Source organism: Amia ocellicauda, chromosome 22 (assembly GCF_036373705.1).
Source record: "Amia ocellicauda isolate fAmiCal2 chromosome 22, fAmiCal2.hap1, whole genome shotgun sequence".
In the NCBI taxonomy this organism is placed as follows: domain Eukaryota; kingdom Metazoa; phylum Chordata; class Actinopteri; order Amiiformes; family Amiidae; genus Amia; species Amia ocellicauda.
In genome coordinates this window covers 10,535,872-10,562,108 of record NC_089871.1, presented here as the reverse complement: position 1 = coordinate 10,562,108, position 26,237 = coordinate 10,535,872, and the positions used below count along the sequence as shown (strand labels likewise).

The 26,237-nt window shown below is 50.2% G+C and overlaps 2 protein-coding genes across 3 annotated transcripts; both read left to right on the top strand.

The window, feature by feature from the left end:
* Positions 1–692: 692 nt before the first annotated feature.
* LOC136717801 (Krueppel-like factor 9) lies at positions 693–7,618 on the top strand. Its single transcript, XM_066695325.1, has 2 exons — positions 693–1,512; positions 3,983–7,618. The coding sequence occupies exons 1-2, from the start codon at positions 969–971 to the stop codon at positions 4,222–4,224; spliced, it is 786 nt and encodes a 261-aa protein (XP_066551422.1). The 5' UTR covers positions 693–968; the 3' UTR covers positions 4,225–7,618.
* Positions 7,619–8,295: 677 nt separating this feature from the next.
* ap3d1 (adaptor related protein complex 3 subunit delta 1) lies at positions 8,296–23,520 on the top strand. 2 transcript variants are annotated; one of them, XM_066695181.1, is made up of 33 exons: positions 8,296–8,743; positions 10,962–11,057; positions 11,196–11,276; positions 11,404–11,484; positions 11,666–11,773; positions 11,882–12,011; positions 12,151–12,290; positions 12,473–12,546; positions 12,672–12,721; positions 12,900–12,949; positions 13,208–13,256; positions 14,344–14,489; positions 14,659–14,807; positions 14,913–15,143; positions 15,239–15,476; positions 15,570–15,715; positions 15,880–16,018; positions 16,105–16,176; positions 16,303–16,378; positions 16,480–16,679; positions 16,810–16,883; positions 17,999–18,185; positions 18,380–18,520; positions 18,794–18,847; positions 19,267–19,329; positions 19,567–19,713; positions 19,799–19,846; positions 20,917–21,106; positions 21,330–21,418; positions 21,542–21,627; positions 21,786–21,907; positions 22,062–22,141; positions 22,305–23,520. In XM_066695181.1, the coding sequence occupies exons 1-33, from the start codon at positions 8,648–8,650 to the stop codon at positions 22,401–22,403; spliced, it is 3,732 nt and encodes a 1,243-aa protein (XP_066551278.1). In that variant the 5' UTR covers positions 8,296–8,647; the 3' UTR covers positions 22,404–23,520. The 2 variants fall into 2 exon arrangements, with proteins under 2 accessions (XP_066551278.1, XP_066551279.1); XM_066695182.1 differs by lacking the exon at positions 18,794–18,847.
* Positions 23,521–26,237: the final 2,717 nt, after the last annotated feature.

Here is a 26,237-nt window from a genome sequence, read left to right as displayed (position 1 = left end):
CTCAGACTTTGCTCTACACAATAATGATGACAGCAATCAGAAATCAGGCTGTGTAGTCATGAATAAACTTCCCAGAGGCAAACAAATGTGACAAAAGTGCTGTTCTCAGGTTGGCTTCAATGGCCTGACAGCCGAGCACCAGTTTTGCATTCAAAGTAAGACGAAATAATAACAATAAAAACACACACACACACACACAAACCTTCCCCCTCCCTAACGGCGACCATCCAATGTAAATCTCTTGTGTCAGCGAAACTCCCTCCCCTCCCCCCTTTCTGTCTTTCTTTTGGGTTTATGCAAAAGCAACTAAAAAAAAGATTAAAACACACAAACGAAAAAAAAAACAAAAAAAAACGTTTCCTGGCGGGGCAGAAAGCACACTCCCACGCAGCGTGGTCACGACATACGGGCGTGGACTGGGGAGGGGTTTTGCAGATGCAGAAAAGATAGGGAGACGAACACACAGGCCAAAAAATTAAAAATAATAATAATACATACATACATATATATATATATATATATGAAATTAAAATAACCATCAATGTATCTCGAGTGACGGCAACCAGCTAAGCAACCAGGCAGCCAGCCAACCGACCCCTCCTCCGCAGCCGCGCTCTCTTCCCCGCCTGCCGGGCGCGTCAGGCCGCGTCACTGTAGCGTGCCTCCGGTGGTACCGGGGGTGGGGGGCGGGACTCCACCGGCTTCTCCGAGACACAATGAGCGGCGGGGAGGGAGAGACAGACGGGCGGAGCGCACGCCACACACGGGGACCAGAGAGCGACAGAGAGAGGGGGTCGGCGGCGCAGGGTAGTTATTATTCTGGTTTTGTGTTGTTGTGTGTCTTTTAAAGCGAGACACAGAGCGGCCGACACGGGCACACACACAGCCGAGCTCCGCTCCTCTCCGCTCCCTGCCGCTTCACCTGGACGGATCTCTTCTTTGTGAATCCCAGCTCGCACATTACAGCCATGTCTTTATTTGCTTATTCGGACTATTTTGCCGCCGAGTGCTTGGTGTCTATATCCAGTGGACCCGCGCTACACCGACCCGCTCCCCTGCTCGCCTCTGCCCCAGACCCCCGGCAGCTGCCCCGGCCTGTCCCGGGGCCCGGGGAGGCGGAGGGGTCCCGGGAGGACAGGGAGGTTCGGGACACCCTGAAGGAGGCGGCCAACCTGATCACCGTGGCCGGGATCCTCACGGATTTACACAGTCAGTTCCGGCCCATGTCTGCGTACTCGGAGAGCAGCAACTCGTCCCTCGGAGACCCCGACAGCCTGTCGTGTGGGGAGAGCGGCTACACCACGCTGTCCGACTCCACCACCCCGACCCCCAACGCCACCCCGTCCGCCACCCCCACGCCCGGCCAGCAGCCGCAGCGTGGGCCGGGTGAGGGCAGGTCGTCCGGGGGTTCGGCCCGGTCCCCGGTGAAGCGACACCCCTGCACCTTCGCCGGCTGTGATAAGGTGTACGGGAAATCGTCGCACCTGAAGGCGCACATCAGGACTCACACAGGTAATAATCATGATAATAAAATGAAGTACATGTATGTATGTGTGTGTGTGCTGAATAAACACGCTGGCGCTTCTCCGGTTGTTTCACTGCAGCGCACAGGCACCACAACGTGTCCGCCGCCGGCTGGGCGTTTCACCGGGGGGGAAGGGGGACGGGGGGCTGGGGTGGCGAGTTTTCTCCCACGGTGGGCGGTGTTGTCAGGTGCTGCTGGGCTCTCTGGTCGTAGTGACCGGTTACAGTCCAGGTCACTATAAACGGTGAGTCCGAGCAGCGGGAGAGGCGATCCGCATCGGCTTGACAAACACGTTTCAGCCCCCACCCCCCCACGCCACGCTTGGATATATATTAATTTATTTACTCTTAAGAACTCATTCCTCACTTACTCCCCCCTCTTCCTCATTAGGGATCCCCATCCCTGTAAATACAGAAGAGAGAATAAACTTGTTTGGTCTGAGTAGACGGAGGAGTGTGTGGGGGGGCGCTGGGTGGTAGCGAGGTCACTGGAGTACAAAACTGCGGGCGAACAAAGAGGGAAAGCTCCGTAAAGCGGCCAGAACAAAGACCGATGCCGAAGTTGCCCGAATTAAGACGAACAAAGGGCCGAGCGGCGTGGGGCCGAGCCGGGCTCTGGTCCTGTGTGGGAATGTGGGGCTGCGGGCGGGATGAGGGTTCAGCACACCAGTCTCAAATCCACTTTGTGTGCCCCCGGTCCCCAAGGCCTTTCAGGGGCGAGGTCTGTCTGTTTTGGTCGGCTAACGACCCCCCCCACCACCACCTGAGCAGAATATAGATTTGTTGACGCTGATATTGTGGAGTCGTAGTGTAACTCTGGCACAGTACTGCGCTGTGCGGCGTGACTCCCACCTCCCCCCTGGAGGGCCTGGGACGCTGCTGTTCGCACGTTTGACCCACTGGGGTCGCTGTGACACATCTGGACTGACCCACAATCAGGCGTGGGGCTGTAATTATTATAATCTACTATTTCACAGCTGTTGTGCATCAGTTTCTCCCGTCCTCCCAGAGACCTGGGTTCAAGGGCATGTGTGTTGGCCGGGTGCCAGGACTTCTTTCTGTCCTTCTCCTGCACTTCTCTCCTGCCTTTCTATCTTTCTCCTTTCCCTCTTTCTTTGCCACCGTCTTTCTCGCCTGTCTTTTCTCCCTACTCCCAATCTGTCTGTTTTGCTCACTCTTCCTCTGTCTCTCCCCATTGCTCCTCCCTCTGGTTGGCGTGGCGGGGGTGCTCAGTCTGCCTGTGACTCACCTGCAGAGTCACGTTGAGCAGGAAATGTGAGGAGAGAGAGAGAGGGAGGAGAGGAAAGGAAAGGAAAGGAAACTGAAGACACCAAAACAAAACCAGGTTGTGCTGCAGGACTGGCAGGTCACTGTTCATACCTGACAGATGGGAGGTGGTGTGAGCGAGCGAGTGTGTGTGTGTGTGTGTCTTTAAGTGTGAGTCTTCTACACATATCATATGTGATTCTAGAGAACTGCACCACAGAGACTGGAAGGTGTGTTTGTGGGGGTGGGGGGTTACTGTAAACTGACTCGGCTGGTTAGACTGGCAGTGGGAGACGGGCGACAGTGTGCATCTGTTTATCTGTATTGGCTGACACTGTGTCTGGAGTCTGGGAGTACTGGAGCCCGTCTGTGTGTTGAGTTTATCTGAGGGGGGGCGGCATCGGAGGAGACGGCGAGAGAGATAATGTGGGTGTGTGATGAGAGGGAGGGGGTCTGACTGCACATGGGTGGATGCAGAGATATTTAATTTACACACACACACATACATACATACATGCATTATTATTAATGTTTCCTGAAATATTAAATATGCCAATAAAGCACCTTGAATAGATCTGAGATGGTGGGGGCATTATATGAGAAAAATGAATTGGAGAGATGAATGCTAAAAGAGAGGAGAGGTTCTCGTAATTTGGAAAGCAGGAACAGACTTTGGAGTGTGTGCGTGCATGTGCATGGTTGGCAGCAGGGCAGGCTGGCAGGTGCCGACTCTTTGCACGTTCTCGCTTCCCTGCCCGGCTGCTCTGGTGGTGGTCGCTGGATTAGGAGGTGACTGGCTGGTATTTGGGCATAATGCATCTGAACCACAGAGACAGGCGGGGGGAGGGGGAGGGCAGGGGAAAGACGGGGAGGATTTCCCTTTGACATAGAGAGAACATCTGCACCTGTTTTTCCCTCAACAATGTGTTCTGTTATTGGGCTTGAGCTCTCTCTCTGCCAGTCTCGTTTTCCCGTTGCTCAGGTTCAGATCCAGCTTGGGGGGAGGAGTTTGTACTGTCAGGCTATGCAGTCATGTGGTCAAGTGAAAATAACTGCTTTCATTTAATAATAGACTCGAGCGGAGTGAGGAATGTCTGTCTCGCTCAGTCGGCCTGTTCTTCAGTGATGGGCAGTTTGTTCACCGGTGACACCGTGTCCTTGCACTGACTCTGCCCTCCCCTTCTCTCCGCAGGTGAGCGGCCGTTCCCGTGCGTGTGGGTCGGATGTGTGAAACGGTTCGCCCGCTCCGATGAGCTGGCGCGCCACACGCGGACGCACACGGGCGAGAAGCGCTTCCTGTGCCCGCTGTGCGACAAGCGCTTCATGCGCAGTGACCACCTGGTGAAGCACGCCCGCAGGCACCCCGACTACACCCCCGCGCTGCTTGCCCGCGGGCCCCGCGCCGCCCCCCAGAGCCCCCCCCACTGCCTGTAGAAGGGTCGGCAGGGAGACGACGCAGCCCGAGCCACAACCAACTGCTCACCATGTGCTGCAGAGGAGATCACCACACCCTGAGCAACTGCCTGCTCCCTCTCTTCCTCTCTCTCTATATTATATATATATATATATATATATATATATATATATATATATATATATATATATATATATATATATATAGATGTAGATGTAGATATATATATTAATATACATATCTATATCATGTATATATAGAATGTATGAAAGGATTGGCACCACAGATGAATTCTTAAGCCCGCTGTTTCCCAGGTGCAGCACAGACGCTCAGTGACCGCAACACTGGACTGAAGATGCCCCCCCGACACAGCTCAGCTCACTCTTCCTTTTTGCTAATTTCTGAAATCCTCTGAATCGCCTACATCATTCCTTTGAACTGTGGATGGTATGTGTGTGTATGGATGTATGAAATATGAATGTGTATGTATGTACACATACACGTGTGTATATGTAATATACATTTGTATATATACCATTTTTCATTTTGTTTTGTTCAAACAACTGCAAAAGGGACAGATTGTGTGTATACACCCAAAGATGGCTCCTGGGTGGGCAGGGCTTGTACACTTTAAGTGTAAGTGATGTCACGGTGCCAGTGTGAAACAGTGTGAGCCCTGATACCTCCACAGTCTGGATGGACTGTGTTGCTCGGGGGGGTTGTAGTGGTATGCTATAGGACCTTAATTAAAGGCATTGATTAAAAACATAAAAAAAGTAGAAATAAGGCCGAAAGGTGTGTGTGTGTATATATATGGTACGTTTGTTTGGAGCTAAGCCTGTGTAGATGGTTCAGAGCTTTGATCGGTGACTGCCACTCTGACTGTGCCCTGATTGGCTTCTGGCTGTTCTGAGGACATCTGCTGTGATTGTTTCACAGTTGCTATGGCTTTACTGCTCTTTGGCCAATAGAGAGGCAGCTGAGCTTGGTCAGCCAATCACCTTGCTTATCTTGGGTCCTATAGCAACTACTGGATTAGGAATATCTGTGTGTGTGTGTGTGTGAGAGAGAGAGAGAGGGGGGTATGGGGAGGCCCGGTCCACCATAGTTCGTAGGTCATTTTAAGACAGTGAAGAAGTTATGTTCGAGAACATAGAGAGGCTTGTTTTCTAACATCCAGCACCAGCTCTTACAATCCCAGTGACCAATGAACTGTGCGTGACCTATGAATGCCGCTGGACTATAGCTTTGCTGGGCTGCAGCTACTCCTCCTCTCAGTACTGCCCCCTAGTGTGGGCTGAGTGTGTGACAACACTGTGGTGCCTGCAGTACAAATACAATTATTAATATTATAATGATGATGATCTTGATACTGTCAGTATGAATTCTAGTCCTTATATTAGGGGTGAGAGTCTGTGTGTGGTTAGGCTGGCGCTCCTGTAATCCACAAGTCTCTCTCTCTCGCTCTCTCTGATAGTTCTCAGGCTCTGTACAGCTGCACCATTATCTCTGATCGGAATTGGACATCATAAAGCCTTAAGAGATTTTGTGATGTGGTTATAGAGTGGCATGTACAGAGCTGGTATAGAGTGGCTGTTGGACATTTTCTACAGGTGTATTAGAGGTGGGTGAAGCTCAAAGGCCTGCACTGTTGTAAACTGGGGGTTTTGGTTTAATGTTGCCTCTCTGACTGGGTATTCTTGTTCAATACAAACACTGCACACTCACTATTGAATCCGTTCAGCCAACCAGCCTCAGGTATTTCTCTGCACGTTGACACTTTCACAAAAGGTCACTGTAAACTAACTTCATGCATTCCAATGCACAGCTCCCGGCACTGCCCCCGTCCAGCAAATGAGCTGGCGGAGAGCAGACGGGCGTCCAGTCAGCTGCAAACTGTAACCCCCCCGCAGCATCTGCTCACGATGCTGAAATTGACATTGAGACTCTGCATAGCTGCTACCTCGCCTCCAGAGGGTGCCAGGCCTTGGGAGCTGGCACATGGGCACCTCTTCCTTCACTGTTGTGGAGCCGCCAGGACCACAGTCCAGCAGATTCTAGAGACGGAGAAAGAGAGACAGAGAGAGGGGAGAGTGTCAGTCTGAGTGCGGTCACTGTGTTGCAGTTCTGGACTCAGGGCAGGAGTGGGTGTGTTTTAATTTTTTCTGCTTAATATTATTTTTTAAGTTTTTTTTTTTTTTTCTTTTCTTTTACTGCTTTTATTGTGTAGCCGTGTGTTTAACATATCCAGGGGAAATAATACATTGTTTAGCTTCATAAAGTAATTTTAACACAAGGACCGGTTTCATTATTGTACATGTGTGGTGAGGGAGAGTGACGGTCAGTGTGATTTCCTCAGAGGCTGCTTGTAGGTCAATTTGGTGGCTCGCTGCTGGCAGTGGCCGTGGAATATTGAACTAAAGTTAATTAAATAAAGAAACAAAACGATTAATCAGTTAGTTTATAAATAGAGGAGACCATGTCTCTGTGGGAGTTAGGATCGACAACCCATGCTGCAGTCTGTCCTGTGGGTGGACTTGGGGTGGGGGAGGAGTGCAGGCAAATATTATTGGGTTAAAGAAGGAAGTTTAACACTGTTGATGCTGCAGAAGACCGAGATTGAAGCATTTGTTCCCAAACAGCCTCCTCCGTCAGGGTGGTGTTGGGTTCTGTGTCGAATGGTGGTTTGAAGTGAGGGGTATGAGCTGGGGTCTGAACACCTCTAACAGAATCCTTATCTTGGAATTACTGTATAAATTAACTAAGGTATGAGCTGGCGTTATACCTTTCCTGTGATGGAATTGTGTGTGTGTGTGGATCAGTCACAGTGTCCCCCTCCCTCTCCCTGCAGTCCCCTCTGTGTCTCCAACTCCAGCACTCTCTCCAACTATGTAACAATGAGGATGATGATGCTGAGCACATAAACTAATTGAGGACTCGTTTGGAGGCGGCGATCAGTGGGGACCGCAGGCGTTGGGTTGAAAGCTAGTGTGCTGCTCTCTCTGTGTTCAGCAGCAGGAGAGCAGTGTAGGGGTTTGAACCTTACTGCTGTGTCTGTGCGTGTGTGTGAGTATGGATGTTTGCAACCGAGTCAGTGTCTGTTTTATTGGGATGGGAAGGAATGACCTCAACTTCACTCAGGTTTCTCAGTTTTGCAAAGAGCTCTCATTATTTGTTTTAAAAAAAATGTTAAACATGTTTTTTCTTTTTTCTTTTCATATCTCTGATTTTAATTTATTATAGCTTCTTTGTGTCCTTATTGTTTGTGTGGTTTAAATGTTTTTAATTATTTTAATGATTTGAATATCATGGATAGTTTTCTAGTTTGCTTTTTTTATTACAAAAATTGGTTGTATGTGTCATTTTTTTCTTTTTCTATTTGATATTAAATAAAAATATACAAATACAAATTTACAGATTGTGGTTGTGTACTATTATTTACCCCTTACCCCTGGCCACCAGACTGCTCAGCTCCTTCCACGTCGCACATTTCGGCTCATTTGTGTGATGTCATCAAACTACAGGCCAATGAGGAGGCGTGGTGTCGCAGCGCTGCAGACACATTCGAGCTGGATTGTAGTCGCATCCGTGTAGCGCAGCTATGCGCAGATCTGCACGGCTCAGCCAATGGGATCGCTGGAATTCTGCAGCACAGCGGAAATTGCGCTGCACGAACGCGACCTTTTTTCTTCCTGTACTGTCCTGTCCAGCTGAGTGAGAGTTCAGTCCTCCATCTTGGGTGAGAATAAACACCTCTCCTGTAACACGCAACATTTTGGGATTGAATTGATAGTTTCAATTAAAATTGATTTCAAAGCTTCGACATATTATTACAATACTCTTGCCTGGCCATTTGACCCACTACCTCTACTAGTACTACTACTAATAAGAGCCCACGATTAAACCGCTACCAGGTTTTGCCATTAGCTCTTCTGGCCTGGGGGGCGCATTAGGGTTTGGATCCCACACACCCCATGGCCATGAGTCCGTGCAGCTGCAGCCAGTGTTTGCCCGCAATATCTGCACAAACAAGCGGGATCTGCGCAGGTGCAGCACAAACTAATTCACAGTCACGCACACGCACACAGGCAGACGTGCAGTCAGCTGACCGGTCGCCATTTTGTCAGCCATTTCCTTCCAGCTCCTCTGTATTCCGCAGAGAGTCTACCCGCACAGCTGCTGGACAGTGAAGCCGAGCTGCGGCACCTCTCGCCCGGAGCACCTTGCACACAGCCCCGGCGACTGACGCTCCCTCCCGGGCTGGCTTTCCGAGTGCAGCAGGGCCGGGCTTCCCCCTCCCTCCAGCCCTCCTCAGCTCCGCAGTCCCATTAACCCCGAAACACCCGCAACATTGATGATAACAACAACAATAATTAATTCATATCAAAGGGTACAGTTCTATATATATACACGTAAGAAAGAAACACAAGAAAAACCGCAGCCATGGCTCTGAAGATGGTAAAAGGCAGCATCGACCGTATGTTTGATAAAAACCTGCAGGATTTAGTACGCGGCATCAGGAACCACAAAGCAGACGAGGTAAGACTGGACTAAAACCCTGCAAAATAAAGAAATGCATCAATAAACACAGCGGCTGTGACCCGATCATTGTGAATTACAATGTCCTGGTCCGTTATTCATATCAAGGTGAACCGCTGCTGGAATCAGAAGGAATATTACTATTCTTTTTAAATGTATTTTTTCCTATATTTGCGGATGTCACTGTGTGGTTGTGTATTTGATTGTGTTATTGTGTGCACTGAGGGTCTGTGCTCCGGTTCTGCGTTTTCCCCCCCAGAGGTTCAGAGATGGGTGTGAGTAGCAGACTGTAATACACAAAACAGACACGTCTTTGGGCTTCAGTTAGAAAATGAGTAAATACGTAGTATTGGTTTTAATAATAATAATATGATATGCTGCGAAGTGCTTATATATCAACCACTTGTTCCTGTTTCTTGATCAGAAGCAGGGGTTGTGTAGGCCACGCTGCATCATCACTGCCCCATTCAGTGATCAAGTGAGAGAGAGAGAGAGAGAGAGAGAGAGAGAGAGAGAGAGAGAGAGAGAGAGAGAGAGAGAGAGAGAGAATGGGCAGCTGCACTAAATCTGTGATCGCTTCTGCTTTCTGTCCTGTTACAGTTCCCCTTCTGCTCCACAAACCTGGGGCCTTTCCTCTCCTCATCCACCCATCCACCCCTCCTTGCATTAGATCATCCATTCATTCATAATCTAGTGTTTGGGTGCAAGGAGTGGTAGTGTGGGGGCAAGCGGGTAGCTGGGTTGGTCCTGTTTGAGATTTGAATTGGATTTACTGATCGTGTTTGACATGTTTCGGGTGAGGCGACCGGCAGTCTGTCCATCTCGCCTAGTCCTCGCTCACTTCCATATCTCACTCCCCCGCCCCCCCCGGTCTAATTTTGTCCCTCACTCATCACTGCAGTCCAACATCACATGAGACATGGAGTGAAATTGTAATTGAAGAGGGATGGACGTGTCCACACTCCCTGACTTTATGAAGTCCTCTCTGGGGTCTGAAGGGTTAACAGAAGCTTCACAAGACCCTCAGGCTAGGGCAGGGATGGACTTCAGACTCCTATTGCAGAGCAGCTTGTTCCGTTTCAGGTCTTGCAAGTTGCAGGTTATAATGGTCACAAATTATAGTGATGGAGTGTAAGAACATGTTGATGGCTGTTACTTTTTGGGTGGTGAGATGAACAGGGTGCCAGGAAGATGATGCCCACGTTAAACTGTGATGTAGGGCAGGACTGGCATGGGGTCCTTCCCTGGCCCACACTGCTGTGCACTGGGAGTGAGTCTCTAAGCAGCCCTGAACGCACTGACCTGACCGCTGCAGCAGTCGAGAGTCAGTAATCCGAGCGCACAGGGAGGGAGAGGGAGAGAGAGACTGGGGGGGGTGGGTAGGGATGGGATATAGGGTGTCTATTACTCTGACACTGAGCTCCTCGCTGAAATATTCATACTTTGTAAATAATGCGTCTGTCAGTTTAGATTGCAGGGAGAAAGAGAGGCTGTTAGTAATGCCTCCCCTCCTCTCCTCTCCTCTCATCTCCTCTCCCTGCAGCTGTGCTCCTCTGTGCTGGAGCCAGGGCTCCCAGTGATGAGAAAATACAAAGTGAAAATGGGTCACACTTCCTTGGCAGGCCAATTTATTTATTTATGTGCTTTAAAACGGAGAGAGAACATTTTAGATTACGTTATAAACAGCTGAAGAACCCGATGTGATGTTTTTCTGAAGCGTTGATCTCCCCGCTCTGTGCAATATATTGGCGTCCTTATATTACGGGCGAGGGTCTGTGTATAGCTGGGCTGGCGTTCCTGTTCTCCAGAAGTCTCCCTCTTTCCCCCCCTGTCACTGTCTCATGATTACAGACGCATGACCAGCACGCCCTGCACATCCTGCTCTGGGCGTGCGTGTGCGTGTGTGCGTGCGTGCCGTTGGTGTGTGCGTCTCTGCTGTCTGTATATGTCTCTTTGTGTCAGTATCTGTATGAGGGTAAGACATCTTAGTGTCTGATGGTGCTTTGTTATGATGACTGTCATTAGCAGCACAGCTAAAATAGACAGATTACACAGCATGTTCAACAATGCAGTCTCTTCTCTGTCTCGCTGGCACATGATGGTGATAATGATAATAAAATATGAATCCAGGACAATTAAAATTAAAGCGTGGGCACTTGTCCCCTGACTGACCAGTTCTTTCCCGTCTGTCCATCTCTCTGTCTGTCCGTCTGTCCAGGCCAAGTACATCTCAACCTGCATTGATGAGATCAAGCAGGAACTGAAGCAGGACAACATCGCGGTGAAAGCCAACGCTGTCTGCAAATTAACCTATGTAAGAGAGACACTGGCCACGTGCACGGTCAACACACTGTATTTCCACTATATGCTGTCCGTGTGTCTGTATGATGGTGTGTGTGTGTTTGTATGTCTGATAGACCGACTCTTGGACTGTTTGTGTGTCTGTCTACAGTTGCAGATGCTGGGCTATGATGTGAGCTGGGCTGCCTTCAACATTGTGGAGGTGATGAGCTCTTCCAAGTTCACCTTCAAGGTGAGACCCCCCAACACCCTGCTCTTCAGTGCCGTTTTTTTCTGCATTCCTGAGGTGTTAATGATGTGTTTAACACTCTCTTCTGTCTCCCTCTCTCTCTTCCAACCCCCTCCTCCCTCCCCGTCAGAGGATTGGTTACCTAGCAGCATCTCAGTGTTTCCATGAGGGGACTGATGTCATCATGCTGACGACCAATCAGATTCGCAAAGTGAGCAGCTGAGGATTTCTCTGCAACTGTCTTTCTGCGTACATCTGTCGTATCCAAGTGTGTATCAAAATTCAACAACTGTGGTTCAGCTAGTCTCCCCCGTTCTCTCTCTCTCTCTCTCTCTCTCTCTCTCTCTCTCTCTCTCTCTCTCTCTCTCTCTCTCTCTCTCTCTCTCTCTCAGGATCTCAGCAGTCCAAACCAATACGACACGGGTGTGGCTCTGACAGGCCTGTCCTGCTTTGTGACCCCTGACCTTGCCCGAGACCTGGCCAATGACATCATGACCCTAGTAAGTCACCTGGAGTCAGAAAGACCGTATTATCCGTTCATTTACGACCGATATTGCTTATGTCCCGGCCTCTTTTTGACCCATCTGTCTCTCCCGTCCCGCTTGCAGATGTCTCACACCAAGCCCTACATCCGTAAGAAGGCCGTGCTTATCATGTATAAAGTGTTCCTGAAATACCCAGAGTCCCTGCGCCCCGCTTTCCCGCGGCTCAAGGAAAAACTGGAAGACCCTGACCCAGGTGTGTGTGCCTGGGGCGGAGAGAGGGAGCCAGGGAGATGGGGGGCATGCGAGTGCTAGGTTGGAGCCGTTGCGTGTTTCTCTCTATGAAAACAAAAAGTTAGAATTGGATTGTGAAGCTGGCTCTCCCCTGCTCTCAGGAGTGCAGTCTGCAGCGGTCAATGTGATCTGTGAGCTGGCTAGGAGGAACCCCAAGAACTACCTGTCCCTAGCGCCACTCTTCTTTAAACTCATGACCTCGTCCACCAACAACTGGGTCCTCATCAAGATCATCAAACTGGTCAGTGTGTCCAGCAGGCGCCTGTCTGTGGGTGTTTGTCTGTGTCCGTCCTGGGGGGTTTCTGTGTTTCGGTTTGTGCGGGGGGGGCGGGGTCTACTCATCTCTCTGTGTCACTTTTGGTCACTCTTCTGAGACTAGTTAATTGCTTAATTGGTGTTAATTGGTGTGTGTTTCTGTCTCAGTTTGGTGCCCTCACCCCTCTGGAGCCTCGTTTGGGGAAGAAGCTGATTGAGCCACTAACGAACCTAATCCACAGGTGAGACAGAGACTGCTAACAAGGTCCTGCTAACGAGATAATTAACAAGGGTTTACTAATGAACTTCTCACAGCTTCTGAAGTATTTTAGTGAATATTCAAGCTCTCTCTCTCTCTTCCTCTCAGTACCTCTGCGATGTCCTTGCTGTACGAATGTGTCAATACAGTGATTGCAGGTCAGTATCCCTTCTCTATCTCATCATCGTTATGAATAATATTATTTGCTGTAGAAACATCTCCAGATATGAACTAATCTTTCAGGATAGGAGTGTGCAGTATTTAAGGCCCTGATAGAGGTCTGAGACTGCGCCAGCAAGTGTCTCTGTTTCTCTAACCCGGTCTCTGTGTCTCTAGTGCTCATCTCTCTGTCCTCTGGAATGCCCAACCACAGCGCCAGTATCCAGGTGAGTGAGTGAGTCATTCAGTCTCTATTGGTTGGTCTGTCTGTCCATCCCTGCCTGATTGTCTGTGACTGTCAGTCTTCCACTAGGTTTGTTAGTCTGTTACTTATTGTCTCTTTTCTGTGCGTCTGATGTCTGTATTTGTTACTCTCCCTTTGTCTGTTCACTGGTGTCTTCCTGTGTTTGTCCATCTGTCTGTCTCAGTGTCCAGTTCAATGTGTCTAGTGTAATTGCTATAATGACTCTCTATCTCTCTCTCAGCTATGTGTGCAGAAGCTGAGAATCCTGATTGAAGATTCGGATCAGAACTGTGAGTCTCCTTCCCTCCCTGTAGTAGTGTATGTGTGTGTGTACACCCATCAGCCATAACATTATGACCACTGACAGGTGAAGTGAATAGCACTGATAATCTCGTTATCATGGTACCTGTCAGTGGGTGGGATATATTAGGCAGCAAGTGAACATTTTGTCCTCAAAGTTGATGTGTTAGAAGCAGGAAAAATGGGCAGCGTAAGGATCTGAGCGACTTTGACAAGGGCCAAATTGTGATGGCTAGACGACTGGGTCAGAGCATCTCCAAAACTGCAGCTCTTGTGGGGTGTTCCCAGTCTGCAGTGGTCAGTACCTATCAAAAGTGGTCCAAGGAAGGAAAAGTGGTGAACCGGCGACAGGGTCATGGGAGGCCAAGGCTCACTGATGCACGTGGGGAGCGAAGGCTGGCCCGTGTGGTCCGATCCAACAGACGAGCTACTGTAGCTCAAATTGCTGAAAAAGTTAATGCTGGTTCTGATAGAAAGGTGTCAGAACACACAGTGCATCGCAGTTTGTTGCGTATGGGGCTGCGTAGCCGAAGTCCAGTCAGGGTGCCCATGGTGACCCCTGTCCACTGCCGAAAGCGCCTACAATGGGCACGTGAGCATCAGAACTGGACCACGGAGCAATGGAAGAAGGTGGCCTAGTCTGATGAATCTTGAGTTCAAGGTGTTGACTTTGGCCTCCAAATTCCCCAGATCTCAATCCAATCGAGCATCTGTGGGATGTGCTGGACAAAGAAGTCTGATCCATGGAGGCCCCACCTGGCAACTTACAGGACTTAAAGGATCTGCTGCTAACGTCTTGGTGCCAGATACCACAGCACACCTTCAGAGGTCTAGTGGAGTCCATGCCTCGACGGGTCAGGGCTGTTTTGATGGCAAAAGGGGGACCTACAATATTAGGCAGGTGGTCATAATGTTATGGCTGATCGGTGTATGTGTAGTGTGTATGTTTGTATTGTGTATTACAGTTGTAATTTACATTCTGTATTTCGTGCTGTGTTCAGTATGTATTATGTGTGTATGTGTATGTGCATTTGTATGTGTGTGTGTTGCAATTGGTGATCGGTGTGTGTGTTGCAGTGAAGTACCTGGGTCTGCTGGCCATGTCTAAGATCCTGAAGACTCACCCGAAGTCAGTCCAGTCACACAAAGACCTGATCCTGCAGTGCCTGGATGACAAGGACGAGTCCATCCGCCTACGCGCCTTGGACCTGCTCTATGGAATGGTAATATTGCGCCTTACACCAACACACTGCCTGGGCCTGCTCCCTGGCATGATATTATAGTGCCTCACACTGTCTGACACTTGTTTCAGAATGACCCATAGCTGACGTCTCTTGTCTCCTTTTCTTGTTCTCTCTCTCAACGTGTCCTGGCATGTCCCGGCCTGTCCAGGTGTCCAAGAAGAACCTGATGGAGATTGTGAAGAAGCTGATGCTGCATGTGGACAAGGCGGAGGGCACCACGTACCGCGACGAGCTGCTGACCAAGATCATCGACATCTGCAGCCAGAGCAACTACCAATACATCACCAACTTTGAGTGGTCAGTACAGCCCAGTATGGACCAGCCCAGTGTCCTGTACATCAGCAGCCCAGTATACACACCAGCCCAGCGGCCAGTCCATTAACTGCTCAGACTCTCTCTCAGGTATATCAGTATCCTGGTGGAGCTGACCCGTCTGGAGGGCACTCGGCACGGGCACCTGATCGCCTCTCAGATGCTGGACGTGGCGATCAGAGTCAAGGCCATCCGCTCCTTCGCCGTGTCCCAGATGGCCTCGCTGCTGGACAACGCCCACTTGCTGGCCGGCAACACGCAACGCAACGGCATCTGCGAGGTCCTGTACGCTGCTGCCTGGATCTGCGGGGAGTTCTCCGAGTGAGTGCCACTAGACCGACACACAGACTCGAACATGGACAGACCGACGCAGACTTTGCCCGGCTCCCTTTCTTAATTTACCTCTCCTTTCTCAGACATCTGGAGGATCCTCTGCAGACCCTGGAAGCGATGCTGCGGCCGAAGGTGTCCACACTGCCGGGGCACATCCAGGCCGTGTATGTGCAGAACGCTGCCAAGCTGCTGTCTGCCGTGCTGCGCCGCGCCGAGGGGGGGGGCGAGGAAGGGGCGCGCGTCGCCTCCGAGACCACCGAGCTCCTGGTGGACAGGCTGCCGCTGTTCGTGCAGAGTGCCGACCTGGAGGTGCAGGAGAGGGTAAGAGGCAGCGCCACCCGCAGCCTCGTGACTGCACAGCTCAGCTCGTTAGGGCCTCGTTAACCCTCCACCTTTCTCCCGTCCCCACATCAGGCGTCCTGTGTCCTGCAGCTGGTGAAGTACATCCAGAAGCTGCAGCAGAAGGAGGTGGGCGTGGCCGAGGAGGTGTGCGCGCTGTTTGCCGGGGAGCTGAACCCCGTGGCGCCCAAAGCCCAGAAGAAAGTGCCCATTCCTGACGGGTCAGTGCTGCTCTCTCACTCTTCTCACTTGCAGCATGAGTAGCTTGAGGGGTCAGCGCTCCTCCGGACTACTGTTGTTGTTGTGATGGTGGTGGTGATACTGGTTTGTGAGTGCCGGTGGGGCTGTGTTTTGTAAGCTGTTCACCCTGCTGCCCCCACTGCAGGCTAGACCTGGACGCTTGGATCAACGAGCCGCCCTCGGAGATCGAGTCGGAGGACGAGCGTCCGCGTGCCGTGTTCACTGAGGAGGAGCCACGGCCCCGCCCCCGACACGCCGACATCGACGAGAAAGAGCTGGCCAGGGTAACACACACACTGACACACACACACACACACACACACACACACACTCTTTCACTCACTCACTGACTCCTCTCGCTCTCTTTTAGCGACGGGAAGTCAGGAAGCAGGAGCAGGCCAACAACCCCTTCTACATCAAGAGCTCCCCCACTTCGCAGAAGGTGAGCAAGAAGACCGTGCCGTACCTGTATGCTCTACCTGTATAGGATGGGAGTGCTGAATGGTTTGCATGTGGAGATTGTGTGTGCTGCTGTCACCGTTGACTCTGTGGGCACGTCTCTGTACAGGGATATCAGGACACTCCCGGGGTGGAGCACATTCCCGTGGTTCAGATCGACCTCAGCGTGCCTCTCAAAGTGCCAGGTGCGTCCTGCCTCTCTCTCTTTTTCTCTCTCTCTCTCTATCTCTCTCTCATCCAATATTCTTCAACCACCTCCCTTTCTTTCTCCCTTTCTCTTCCTCAGGGATGCCCATGTCGGACCAGTATGTGAAACTGGAGGAGGAGCGGCGGGAGAAGGAGAAGGCCCAAAAGAAGAAGAAGAAGAAGGAAAAGAAGAGAGACAAGCGAGGGAGGAGCCGGCGGCTGGAGTCGGGGCACACGGAGAGCGAGGAGGACATCACCCCCGCACACCACGTGGACATCGTCACCGAGGAGATGCCTGAGGTACGGAGGGAGTGAAGAGCGGGAACAAGGTGGAGAAGGAAGGTGACGGGTGAAGAAACGCTCAGAGAGATGATTTAAATGCATCTGACCAATTAACTCTCTCCCACTGTATTCTCTGCATCTCTCCCAGAATGCCTTACCCAGTGACGAGGATGATAAAGACCCTAATGACCCCTACAAGGCCCTGGACATTGACCTGGACAAGTGAGTAATGTCAGGCACGCTCCAGAGCCCAGAGTGGGGCCGCTGGGAAATACTCTGCTCATCCATTCATCCAGCTCACTGTTTTAGTGTTGAGCTCACTGTGTTGAGGGAGCATTGCGTAACCACCCTGAGACTCCAGCAACGCTCAGCGAGAGAACAGAGGCTCCAGCTTGTGTCTTTTTCGGTCTGTCTGTTTGTCTGAGCACCTCTTTTATTCTGCTCTGTCGTTCTCTCTCTCTCTCATGCACCTCTCTGACACTCTTGCAGTCTGGTCTCGGGCGGAGCTCTGCGCAGGTAGGCCCCCTCTCCGCTTTGCTCTGCCCCCCCCCCCCGCCGTAGGGAACGGCCGTGTTCAGTTTTTGGGGATGCGGGCCGAGTGTCCGGGCCTCAGCTCAGGTGGGCTCTGCTCATGGTTCCAATACCGGGCCGGCTCCCCTCCGCACTGGTCAGTTCTCTGTGTCCGTGTCAGACCCCTCTCATCCCCAATAATGGACAGCAACCCTACCTCCCCCAACACTACCCCTCCCCACGCCCGGTCTGGAGAGCTGCAGCCCACTAACTATATTGACAGTCAAGTCACAATTGGTTCAATTAAGCAATAAAACCAGTGCTGTGACTCTCCGGGAGCTTGGCTGAGCAGGGTTGGCTGGCTGGGGGCTTCAGTCCCCTGCTGTGCAGACCAGGCAGGGGAACAGCCCCCAACTCACTGCATTGCTGGCTGCTCCCCTCCTGGGCGAACCGGCAGCTGCAGGCAGAGAGGCAATCTTTCATCCTGATATTAGTAACCTGGAAATCAGTGCCACACGATGTACTAGTCTGCTATATTTGTGATTCTCCTGACCTGATTTGTGGGTGAATGCGGGAGCCTGCGGCTGCCGGTCTCACCGTCCCTCTGCCAGTTGCGTTGGCTCATCGTCCATCTCTGACCGTTAATCAGGCAACGTTACCCAGTACTTCGGCGAAGGGAGATGCGGGGGGAGGGAATAGAGATCAGTAGCCGGGCGGGTGCCTGGGTGACGGTCAAGAGCTAGTAACTCGAGTGCCGCGTCTCTGTCCATCCCCCCTGGTGTGACCGTGTCTCTCCTCCCCCTTCCCCCCGCCTCCCCATCCCCCAGGCCTCTGGCGGAGGGAGAGAAGCTGCCGGTCCGAACCCACCGTTCCCCCGACACCCCCAAGACCCCCGAGGGAGAGGTGGAGGCGCCGAGCGTGGGAGTGGTGGAAGGCATCCCCCCTGAGACACGGGTGAAGAAGAGCAAGAAGGACAAGAGAGAGAAAGACAAGAAGAAGGACAAGGAGAGGAAGGTCAGAGAGACCCTGCTGCTCGTTAAGGGTTGTCTGTAGCTTCATCACTCGTTAGTCAGTATCTGTAGCAACTATCTCGTTAGTGACTCTCTCATTAGGGGCCGTATCTTGTTAGTAGCTGTAGTGTTAGTGACTGTGTCTTGTCATTGACTGTCTCATTGGTGACCTGTCCCGTTTAACTGTCTCTCCCACAGAAGAGCAAAGAGGAGAAGAAAAAGAAGAAACGGTCAAAGGAAGATGTGGAGGAGCAGGGGGAGGAGCCTCTGCAGGAAACCAGCCAAGCAGCAGAGAGCACTGAAGTGGGAGCCCTGCCCCCCGACACCATGCCCTCTGAGGTAAGTGTGCAGTCTCAACGCAAAACACACCAGACTGCTGTTGTTTTATGAGTGGCAGGACTGTAGTAGTAGTAGTAGTAGCAATAGCGGTGGTGCTGTGATGGTGTCAGCAGGTCCTAATGAACTGTGAGGCATCGACTGCAGCACGGCACCCCCTGGGGCTCACGCAGGGTACAGCAGTAGAAACAGCTCCTCCTCCCTCATTTCATTCCTCCCTTCATCCCTCCTTCCCTCCCTCCCTCTCACGCTCCCCTTCCCTCTCTCTGTTTTCAGGCCTCTGATCTGGATTTATGGCTCTCTGGTGCCCCGGTCCCGTCCGAGACTCAGGTTGGGTTTGGTGTTCTCTTGCTCCTGTCTATCCCTCCCCTCTCTCCCTCCCTCGTCCTCCTCCTTTCTCCCTCTTCGTCTACCGCGCCCTCTGTTCCTCCCATGCCTTTCCTCTCCCCTCTCCTCCTCGGTGTGCAGCCTGACTGACACAACCCCCTACTCACTCCATTTCTTTTTCTTGTTTTTCTTGTTTTTCTTTTTGTCACGTCAGCTAAATGTCCCTCCTGTTGTTGAATGGTTGTGTGTGGGGTGGGTTTGTTCGCCCTCTGGTGACCAGTATGATTATCACAACCTGAACATGTATACATCAGCCCACACCGGTGATGCAATGTGTGTATTAACCCTGTGCATGCGTGTGCGTGTGCGTGTGTGTGTGTGTGTGGCACACAGTGTTAACGGTGTCCAGTGTGTTTCTACAGACGGAGCCGGCTGCACCAGTGTCTGAACCAGAGGAGCCCAAAGAGGCCGAGCCTGAGGAGACCGTGAGTGATGCTCACACGCTCACTGACACTCTCACACACATACTGAAACTCAGACCCACACTCCTACACACTGACACACTCATACACTCACCGACAAGCTTGAACTCCGACACACTGAAACACACAAACTTGTACTCCCACACCCACTGACACTCGCTGACGTACACACACTCGGTCCAGATTGCTGCTGCCAGTGTCACCTCTCTCTTATTCTGTCTCTCACTCTCTCTGTGTCAGAAATCCTTCAAACACAAGAAAAAGAAGGACAAGAAGAAGAAGGAGAAGGAGGAAAAGAAGCCCAAGAAGAAGAAGTCTCATGGGGAGAGGGGCGAGTCTGAATCCGTGCAGAATGGAACTCTGGAGGAGGAGGAGGAGCCATTGCCGGTGTGTACACACGCACACACATGCGCACACACACAGCCCATATGTGTCTGTGTCTCGTCTTATTTTCATCTCTGTTGTGTTTCAGCCCATGTCAAACTACTGCCTCCTGGGGGAGAACTCCTACATCAAAATGGTGAGTTTGGAGGGGAGAGTGTGGGGTTGTAATGTGTGTGTGTGTGCGTTTGTGTGTGGGTGGTGTGGGTCTGTCATTGGGAAATCGGAGCCCTGCATTGACTTTTGAGTTGAACTTGTTACCACATCAGCCCTGAGATAAGCATGAGACTCAACGACAAGCATGGGAGGGAGCAGTCTCTAACACTGCAGGGTTGTACTCTGCCTGGTCTGGCCCGGTCTGCTGCAGTGTGAGCTGCCCACTCGTTCACCGGCAACTGTCCACCAGCATCCTGCCCCAAGGCATCTCCAGCCCCTCGCGTGTCTTGGCTGGTGCATGCTCAGGTGTGTGCTGGGTGTTGTGTGCTGCTGTGTGGCTGGTCTGCAGCTGTAGCACCATCTCACACGCTGTGTCTCTGTTTCCGTCTCCGTTAAGATGAAAGAGGAGCATGAGCTGGTAGGTAGGGCTCAGGGACTGACGCACCTTTGTTCTGGTGTGTGTGTGGTGGGGTGTTGTGTGTCTGCCTGTCCTATTCTCTGGTGTGTGTTTGCGGAGGGGTATTGTGTACTGTCTGCCTCTCTTGTTCTCGCCTGTTGAAGTGTGATCTGTGTGTTACTCGCTGCATTCAGTCCATTCAGCACTGAATGACTAAAATATGATCTATAGCAGTGTCCCTTAATGAGCCAGTGAGTATGCTTAGTACCTTCCATTGTACAGTGCAGTATTGGGTCCATTGTATTGTACAGAGCAGTATACTGCTTTATTTAAGACTGGAGGCATTCAATATGGGGGGGATGATGCAAGTAACTGAGGTTCCCTTTGGTGGATTTTATTGAAGTGGGTTTGATGGCAACAGCCAGATATGATTGATCTGAGGGGTTGCACGAGGGGTGTCCAGATTGGGGTGCTTGCTTTGCACAGCTGCTGTGTGATTGGTCAGTCTCAGATACAATGTCTCCTTTCCAATAATTCAGTTTTCTACTCTTCTCAAGCTAGTAACTCCTCTCTCTTTCTCACGCGTGTAACTCCTCTCTCACTCTCTCTTTCTCAGGTGTGTAACTCCCTTCTCTTTCTCTCCCCCGCTCTCCCAGGTATGCGATATCCAGGGGAACCTGCAGGAAGGCAGTCAGGTGGTGGTGTCGGTGATTTTTGAGAACAGGAGTGACGGGGTGCTCAAGGCTATGGAGTTCAACGTGCTGGACTCCCTGAACACCCGGCTGCAGCGTCCCCCGGGGGCCGGGCCCCATGACGGGATTGCGGTGCCCTTCCAGCTGCCCCCTGGTGAGTGAGAGGGAGAAGCGGGGTGTGTGGATGGATGAAGGGGAGGAAGGAAACGGGTGAAGTGGTGGGGGACAGAAAGAGGGATGAGTGAGGCCCGAAGGGCAGAGAGGGCACAGGGTGGAGCGAGGAATGGGGGTTATGAGGAGTTGTAATTGGCAGTTAGGGTATTTAACTGGCAATGTGCACGTTGATTAATTGGGATCCAATCTGACTGACTCCGCAGGAGTGTCTAACGAGGCGCGCTTCGTCTTTGCCGTGCAGAGCATCGTCACACCGCAGAAGCTCAAGGGCACCCTCACCTTCATAGTCAAGGTAACCGACCCCCCCAGAGCCATGGGGAGGGGCCACACACTGCTGTGCCACTGCACCGTCTTTATTTGTGAATCCCTCATTCAGTCATTAATGGAAAGATTTTTGTGTCTTTTTACCGGGAAGTCGGAGGACGGCTCATCTCACGAGAAGCTGGATTTCAAGCTGCACTTCACCTGTACCTCCTACCTGATCACCACCCCCTGCTACAGGTCAGCACACCTGACAACACACTGACTGTGCTGCTGTTACTCTGGCACTCTGTGGGTCTTTGTGTTCCCTGTCTCTCTAACTGTGCCGTGCGTCTCTGTGTGTCATTCACCCTGTGTGTCGTTGTGCTGTGTCTCTGACTGCTCTGCTCTCTGTCCAGTGATGCGTTTGCGAAGCTGTTGGAGTCGGGGGATCTGAAGGCGGGCTCTCTGCGGCTGGAGGGCATCAGCATGCCCTTCACTCACCTGCTGGCCAGGGTCTGCTTCCACCACCACTTCTCAGGTACCCAGGGAAGAGGGAGGACACAGGGAGAAGACGGAGTTGGGGGAGGGGGGTGGATAGTAAAGTGAATGCTTTGGGTGTGTGTCAGTGTGTGTCAAGGTGCTGCATATGAACCCTGGTTAACCTCGTGTCTGTGTGTCTCCCTGTGCCTCAGTGGTGGAGAGAATCGACTCCTGTGCATCGATGTACAGCCGCTCCATCCAGGGCCACCACGTCTGCCTGCTTGTGAAAACGGTGAGGACCCGCCGCCAGTCGTTATTGATTAATTTCCCATGATTTTATTGAGCCACTGCTCCCCCGTCAGTCCTGCTGTCCCCCTGAGCTCCTGATTCCTTAATTGTACATTTAAACAAACTGTATAATTGGTCTCTCTCTCTCTTTGTCTCTCTCTCTCCAGGTGGAGCAATGCGTGACGATTGATGCCAAGTGTGACGAGGCGTCTCTCCTGGGTCACGTTCTGGATGAGATCAAGCTGACCTTCTCCCAGGAGTGCTGATACCCCCCAGACACACCAGAGGAAATACTACACCCCCCACACACCTCCTGTATTAATCTTGACATTCCTCCCCGTCTCCCCATCTCTATTCCCTCTCTCTCTCTCCGTCATTCTACTCCTGATCCTGGACATGAGCATTATCTTTTTTTAACTGATCTCTGTTTGTTGGTGCACTGTTCGTTTCTCCTGCCCACTCACACCTGTCTCCCCGCGCCCCTGTGAGTGTTTTTTTTTTTTTTTTTCTCTTCCCCCCCCAGCCTCTGCATCAATATTAATCTGACCCACTAACCTCCCAAGATGCGGTCCAGGGTGTCAAGCACTTACTGAGTGCGGCTCCTCGATAGCGCGCTCTCTCAGCCCAACTTTACTCAACCTGCCACCCTGTGTGTCACTGCCTGCTCTCAGAAACACATTATACACACACACACGCACAGACACATTACACACACGCACCCGTAATTCATGCGCATCACACACGCACACGCACCCCCACATACTGTTCCCGCTCCTGGGCCCCGTGTGCGTTTCCTCTCCCGCGTTGCAGTGGCCGGTTGTTACATTTCTAATGGGATTGTTTTCAACTCATTATTTTTTTAGTTTTTTTGCCCAGAAAAATAAATGAAAAGTTTGAATCTGAAACCTGTCCTACTCTTACCTGGAATGGCTGGGGTTTTGTTTTGCATTAAGATGAAAGAATTAACTTAATTAAAGCCAAGCAGCTGGATCCAGGGGGGGGGGGCGCTGTTCGCTTTCGTTAGTACTTTTATCAGTGTTGGGTGATTGATGCTGACATGAAGAGGGAGGGAGCCGGGGGGTCCCCCGTCTTCAGAGGCCGCTCGTACGCCCCCGTCCTACAGTGGGTCTCTGATTTTGCTGGATTTTGGCCTGTGATTTGAACCTCAGCTCCCCTGTGTGATTATTCTCTTGATTTTATTATCAGTTGTATGATGTGTTTAATATATATTTCAATGAGTAAATAAATGAATACAATACAAATCATTCTGCTCTCCACATTCCCTTTTAAATCTGAAAAAAGGAAAGACAAAGACTCTTGAGCTGCTGTAGTCTGTGTGTAGAGGTGAACCAATAAACTCTGACGTATGATACGAGACCGACAGTCTGGGCTTCGTGTTTAAAAATCAATTGAAGATTGTTGTCTTTGAAGTTGTTCTTATCATGGGGTGTCCAGCTGTGGTCCTGGGAAGCTACAATACAGTGCAGCAGGCGTCTCTGTCCCTAGAGGACCAATGATAATTCAGAAGTAAAGGAACATGACCCAGTTGTAGTTCCCCAAGTCAGGGGTTTTCAAACTGGTCCTGGATAACCCACTGCCCTGCTGGTTTTTGTTCCAACCTAGGTCTTAATTACTTAATTTTAGTGTATTGTTTTGTTAGGTCAATTAAGGATTCAATTAAGCAATTAAGACCACAGTTGAAACAAAAAAAACAGCAGGGCAGCAGTTATTCCAGGACCGGTTTGAAAACCCCTGCCCTAAGTGGACTAATGACCCTTGTTACAGGGTTCGGGTCGAGGTCAGGTGCATCTGTTTCAGTCCTCTGGTACTGGCTCTTTGGATCTCATCTAGCAACTTTTATGTACTTCTTTGTTGTATTTATGATATTTAATTATAAGCCCATAATTAAATATGATGAATTGTTATCACTGTGGCTGGAGCTGCAGCTCTCCGAGACGTCAACATCAAACCCTCACTTCCATGAATTCATGTTTTTGTTTTTTTATGACCCTGAAAGTGAACAGCATTAATCAAATGGGTGTTTTTTTTCTCCTCCATGTGGACAGAGTAGGCATTGCAGACTATTTATTAGTATTAAATGTATGGGACAGCAGACTGAGAGTGCACTTATTAGCTCTTCTATTGTTTTCCTGCAACTTCTGATATACCTGCGCCTGCCTTTAGCTCATATCTGGGACAACTAATATATCTGCACTTGTCAGCTCGTTCTACTGGGATGTGTGCTTATTGTGTTTTGTACTGATTGTGTTTTAAAATGTTGCTTGTGTAAACTAAGTCTCCCTGGAATATGTTTTCACCTAATAAATAATAATGATTGTAATAATAACGTGCCTAGTGAGGAACAGAGCTGCAGGCAGGGAAGATCGGTTACAGATGGAGATTAATTTCTTGTCTGCTGTCAATCAATAGAAGACAACACAGGGAAATGTTGCCATTATAAACAGTGGCTATTTTTCACAAGGGAACGGAGAGAAAGTAAACATTCAACCAAATTACAACATTTAACAAAAACAGTAAATAAATTGTGATAAGGCGTAAAGAATGCTATCAAAAATTAAATAAATAGGAGTAATATTGTGCTGTATGCAGGCAGGGAAGATGTGACAATGCCATCCTGGACAAGTATGTGAGACTGCAGAGTTGAATCACCTTTTGCCCTCCGAACAGCCTCAATTCATTGGGGCATGGACTCTACAAGCCGTGAAAGCGTTCCACAGGGATGTTGGCCCATGACGACTCAAGCTGCCTGGTGCTGGATCTCTGCTCCCATTATCTCATCTCATCTCATCCCACAGATGTCCAGTTGAGCTTGAGATCTGGTGACTGGGCTGAGCTGGATTCACTGTCATGTTTGTGGAACCATTTCTAGACAATCCTAGCCTTGTGGCATGGGGCGTAAGTCCCAGTGCCCAGGTGGACTGGCACGGAACACAAGACTACGCCACCCCCGCTTTATGAGAAGGGGAACTCGCACCCCCCCACTCCCCGTACACCACAACAGACTTGGGTAAGTTAACTTATTTATTACCAATTCCTATAGACAGTGCGCAGGGCAAGCAGTCTGCATAATGGATCCAAGCACTGTTTACATTTATTACAGGGGAAAGGGAAATGACTAAAACTGATCTAAAATTGCCTTTTTTTATAGGTGTGATAAAATGCTACAATCCCTAAACTTGGGCTGTTTGTCAGTACAGTCCATTTTCTTCCCTGGATCACAGCTTTAACTCTTTCCTCCTTTTCCCTTCTAGCAGGACCCATGGAGGTGGAGAACTTGGACAGCATCTGCAGGTAACTAAATAATTAATTCTTCTGTATTTTTATGGGGTTAAATTAAGCTAAAGACAAGAACTCCCTACAATACATCCAAATTACATCCTCACATAGCATTGCCAGAATGAGATGTTTTAGCAGAGTCCCTCCTACCCCCTCCCCCTCTAGATATATTGTCTATTTCAAAACCAAATTTTAATCATTAATTTAATGATTTAAAAAAGAGAAAAGTAAAGTTGGTCGCTTGCCTTTTGGGAGTGTGGGCAGGACTGAAAGGGACCTTGAACCAAACTAGCTGTTTTCTTCCCTCGTTGCAGGTGATGGGCATATTCTGCAGATAAAATAAAAGTAAGACAAACAAACCACTCTCCCTTTGGCAGTTGTGGCATAATCAAATAATACTGCATCAAAACTACATTTTATGTTTAATTCTATCTACCTCATCTTATTGTGGTGGGACATTAAAAATAAGGAGTTATTTTACAGTTTTCCCCAATTGTTAACACACGTTTTCTGAAACTACATCTCATGTACTCAAAAGTCTAAACACAAAACAGTTAGCCAATTTCACCAAACCCCACAGACATCTAGCAACATGAAACACTACTATCAAAATCATGTTCAAAATGAAACAGATTGACAGTTTGACAGATACAGTTTCAGTTACATATTTTAAATCAACTGAAAGGAACTCATTTTTGAAAGGATTAATTCTCTGCAGGGGTTTTGTAATGGTGAAATGCAAAAACATTAAAATGTAAAAAGAAATGAACACATTGGAACATTTAAGAGCAAAGCCCAGTGGC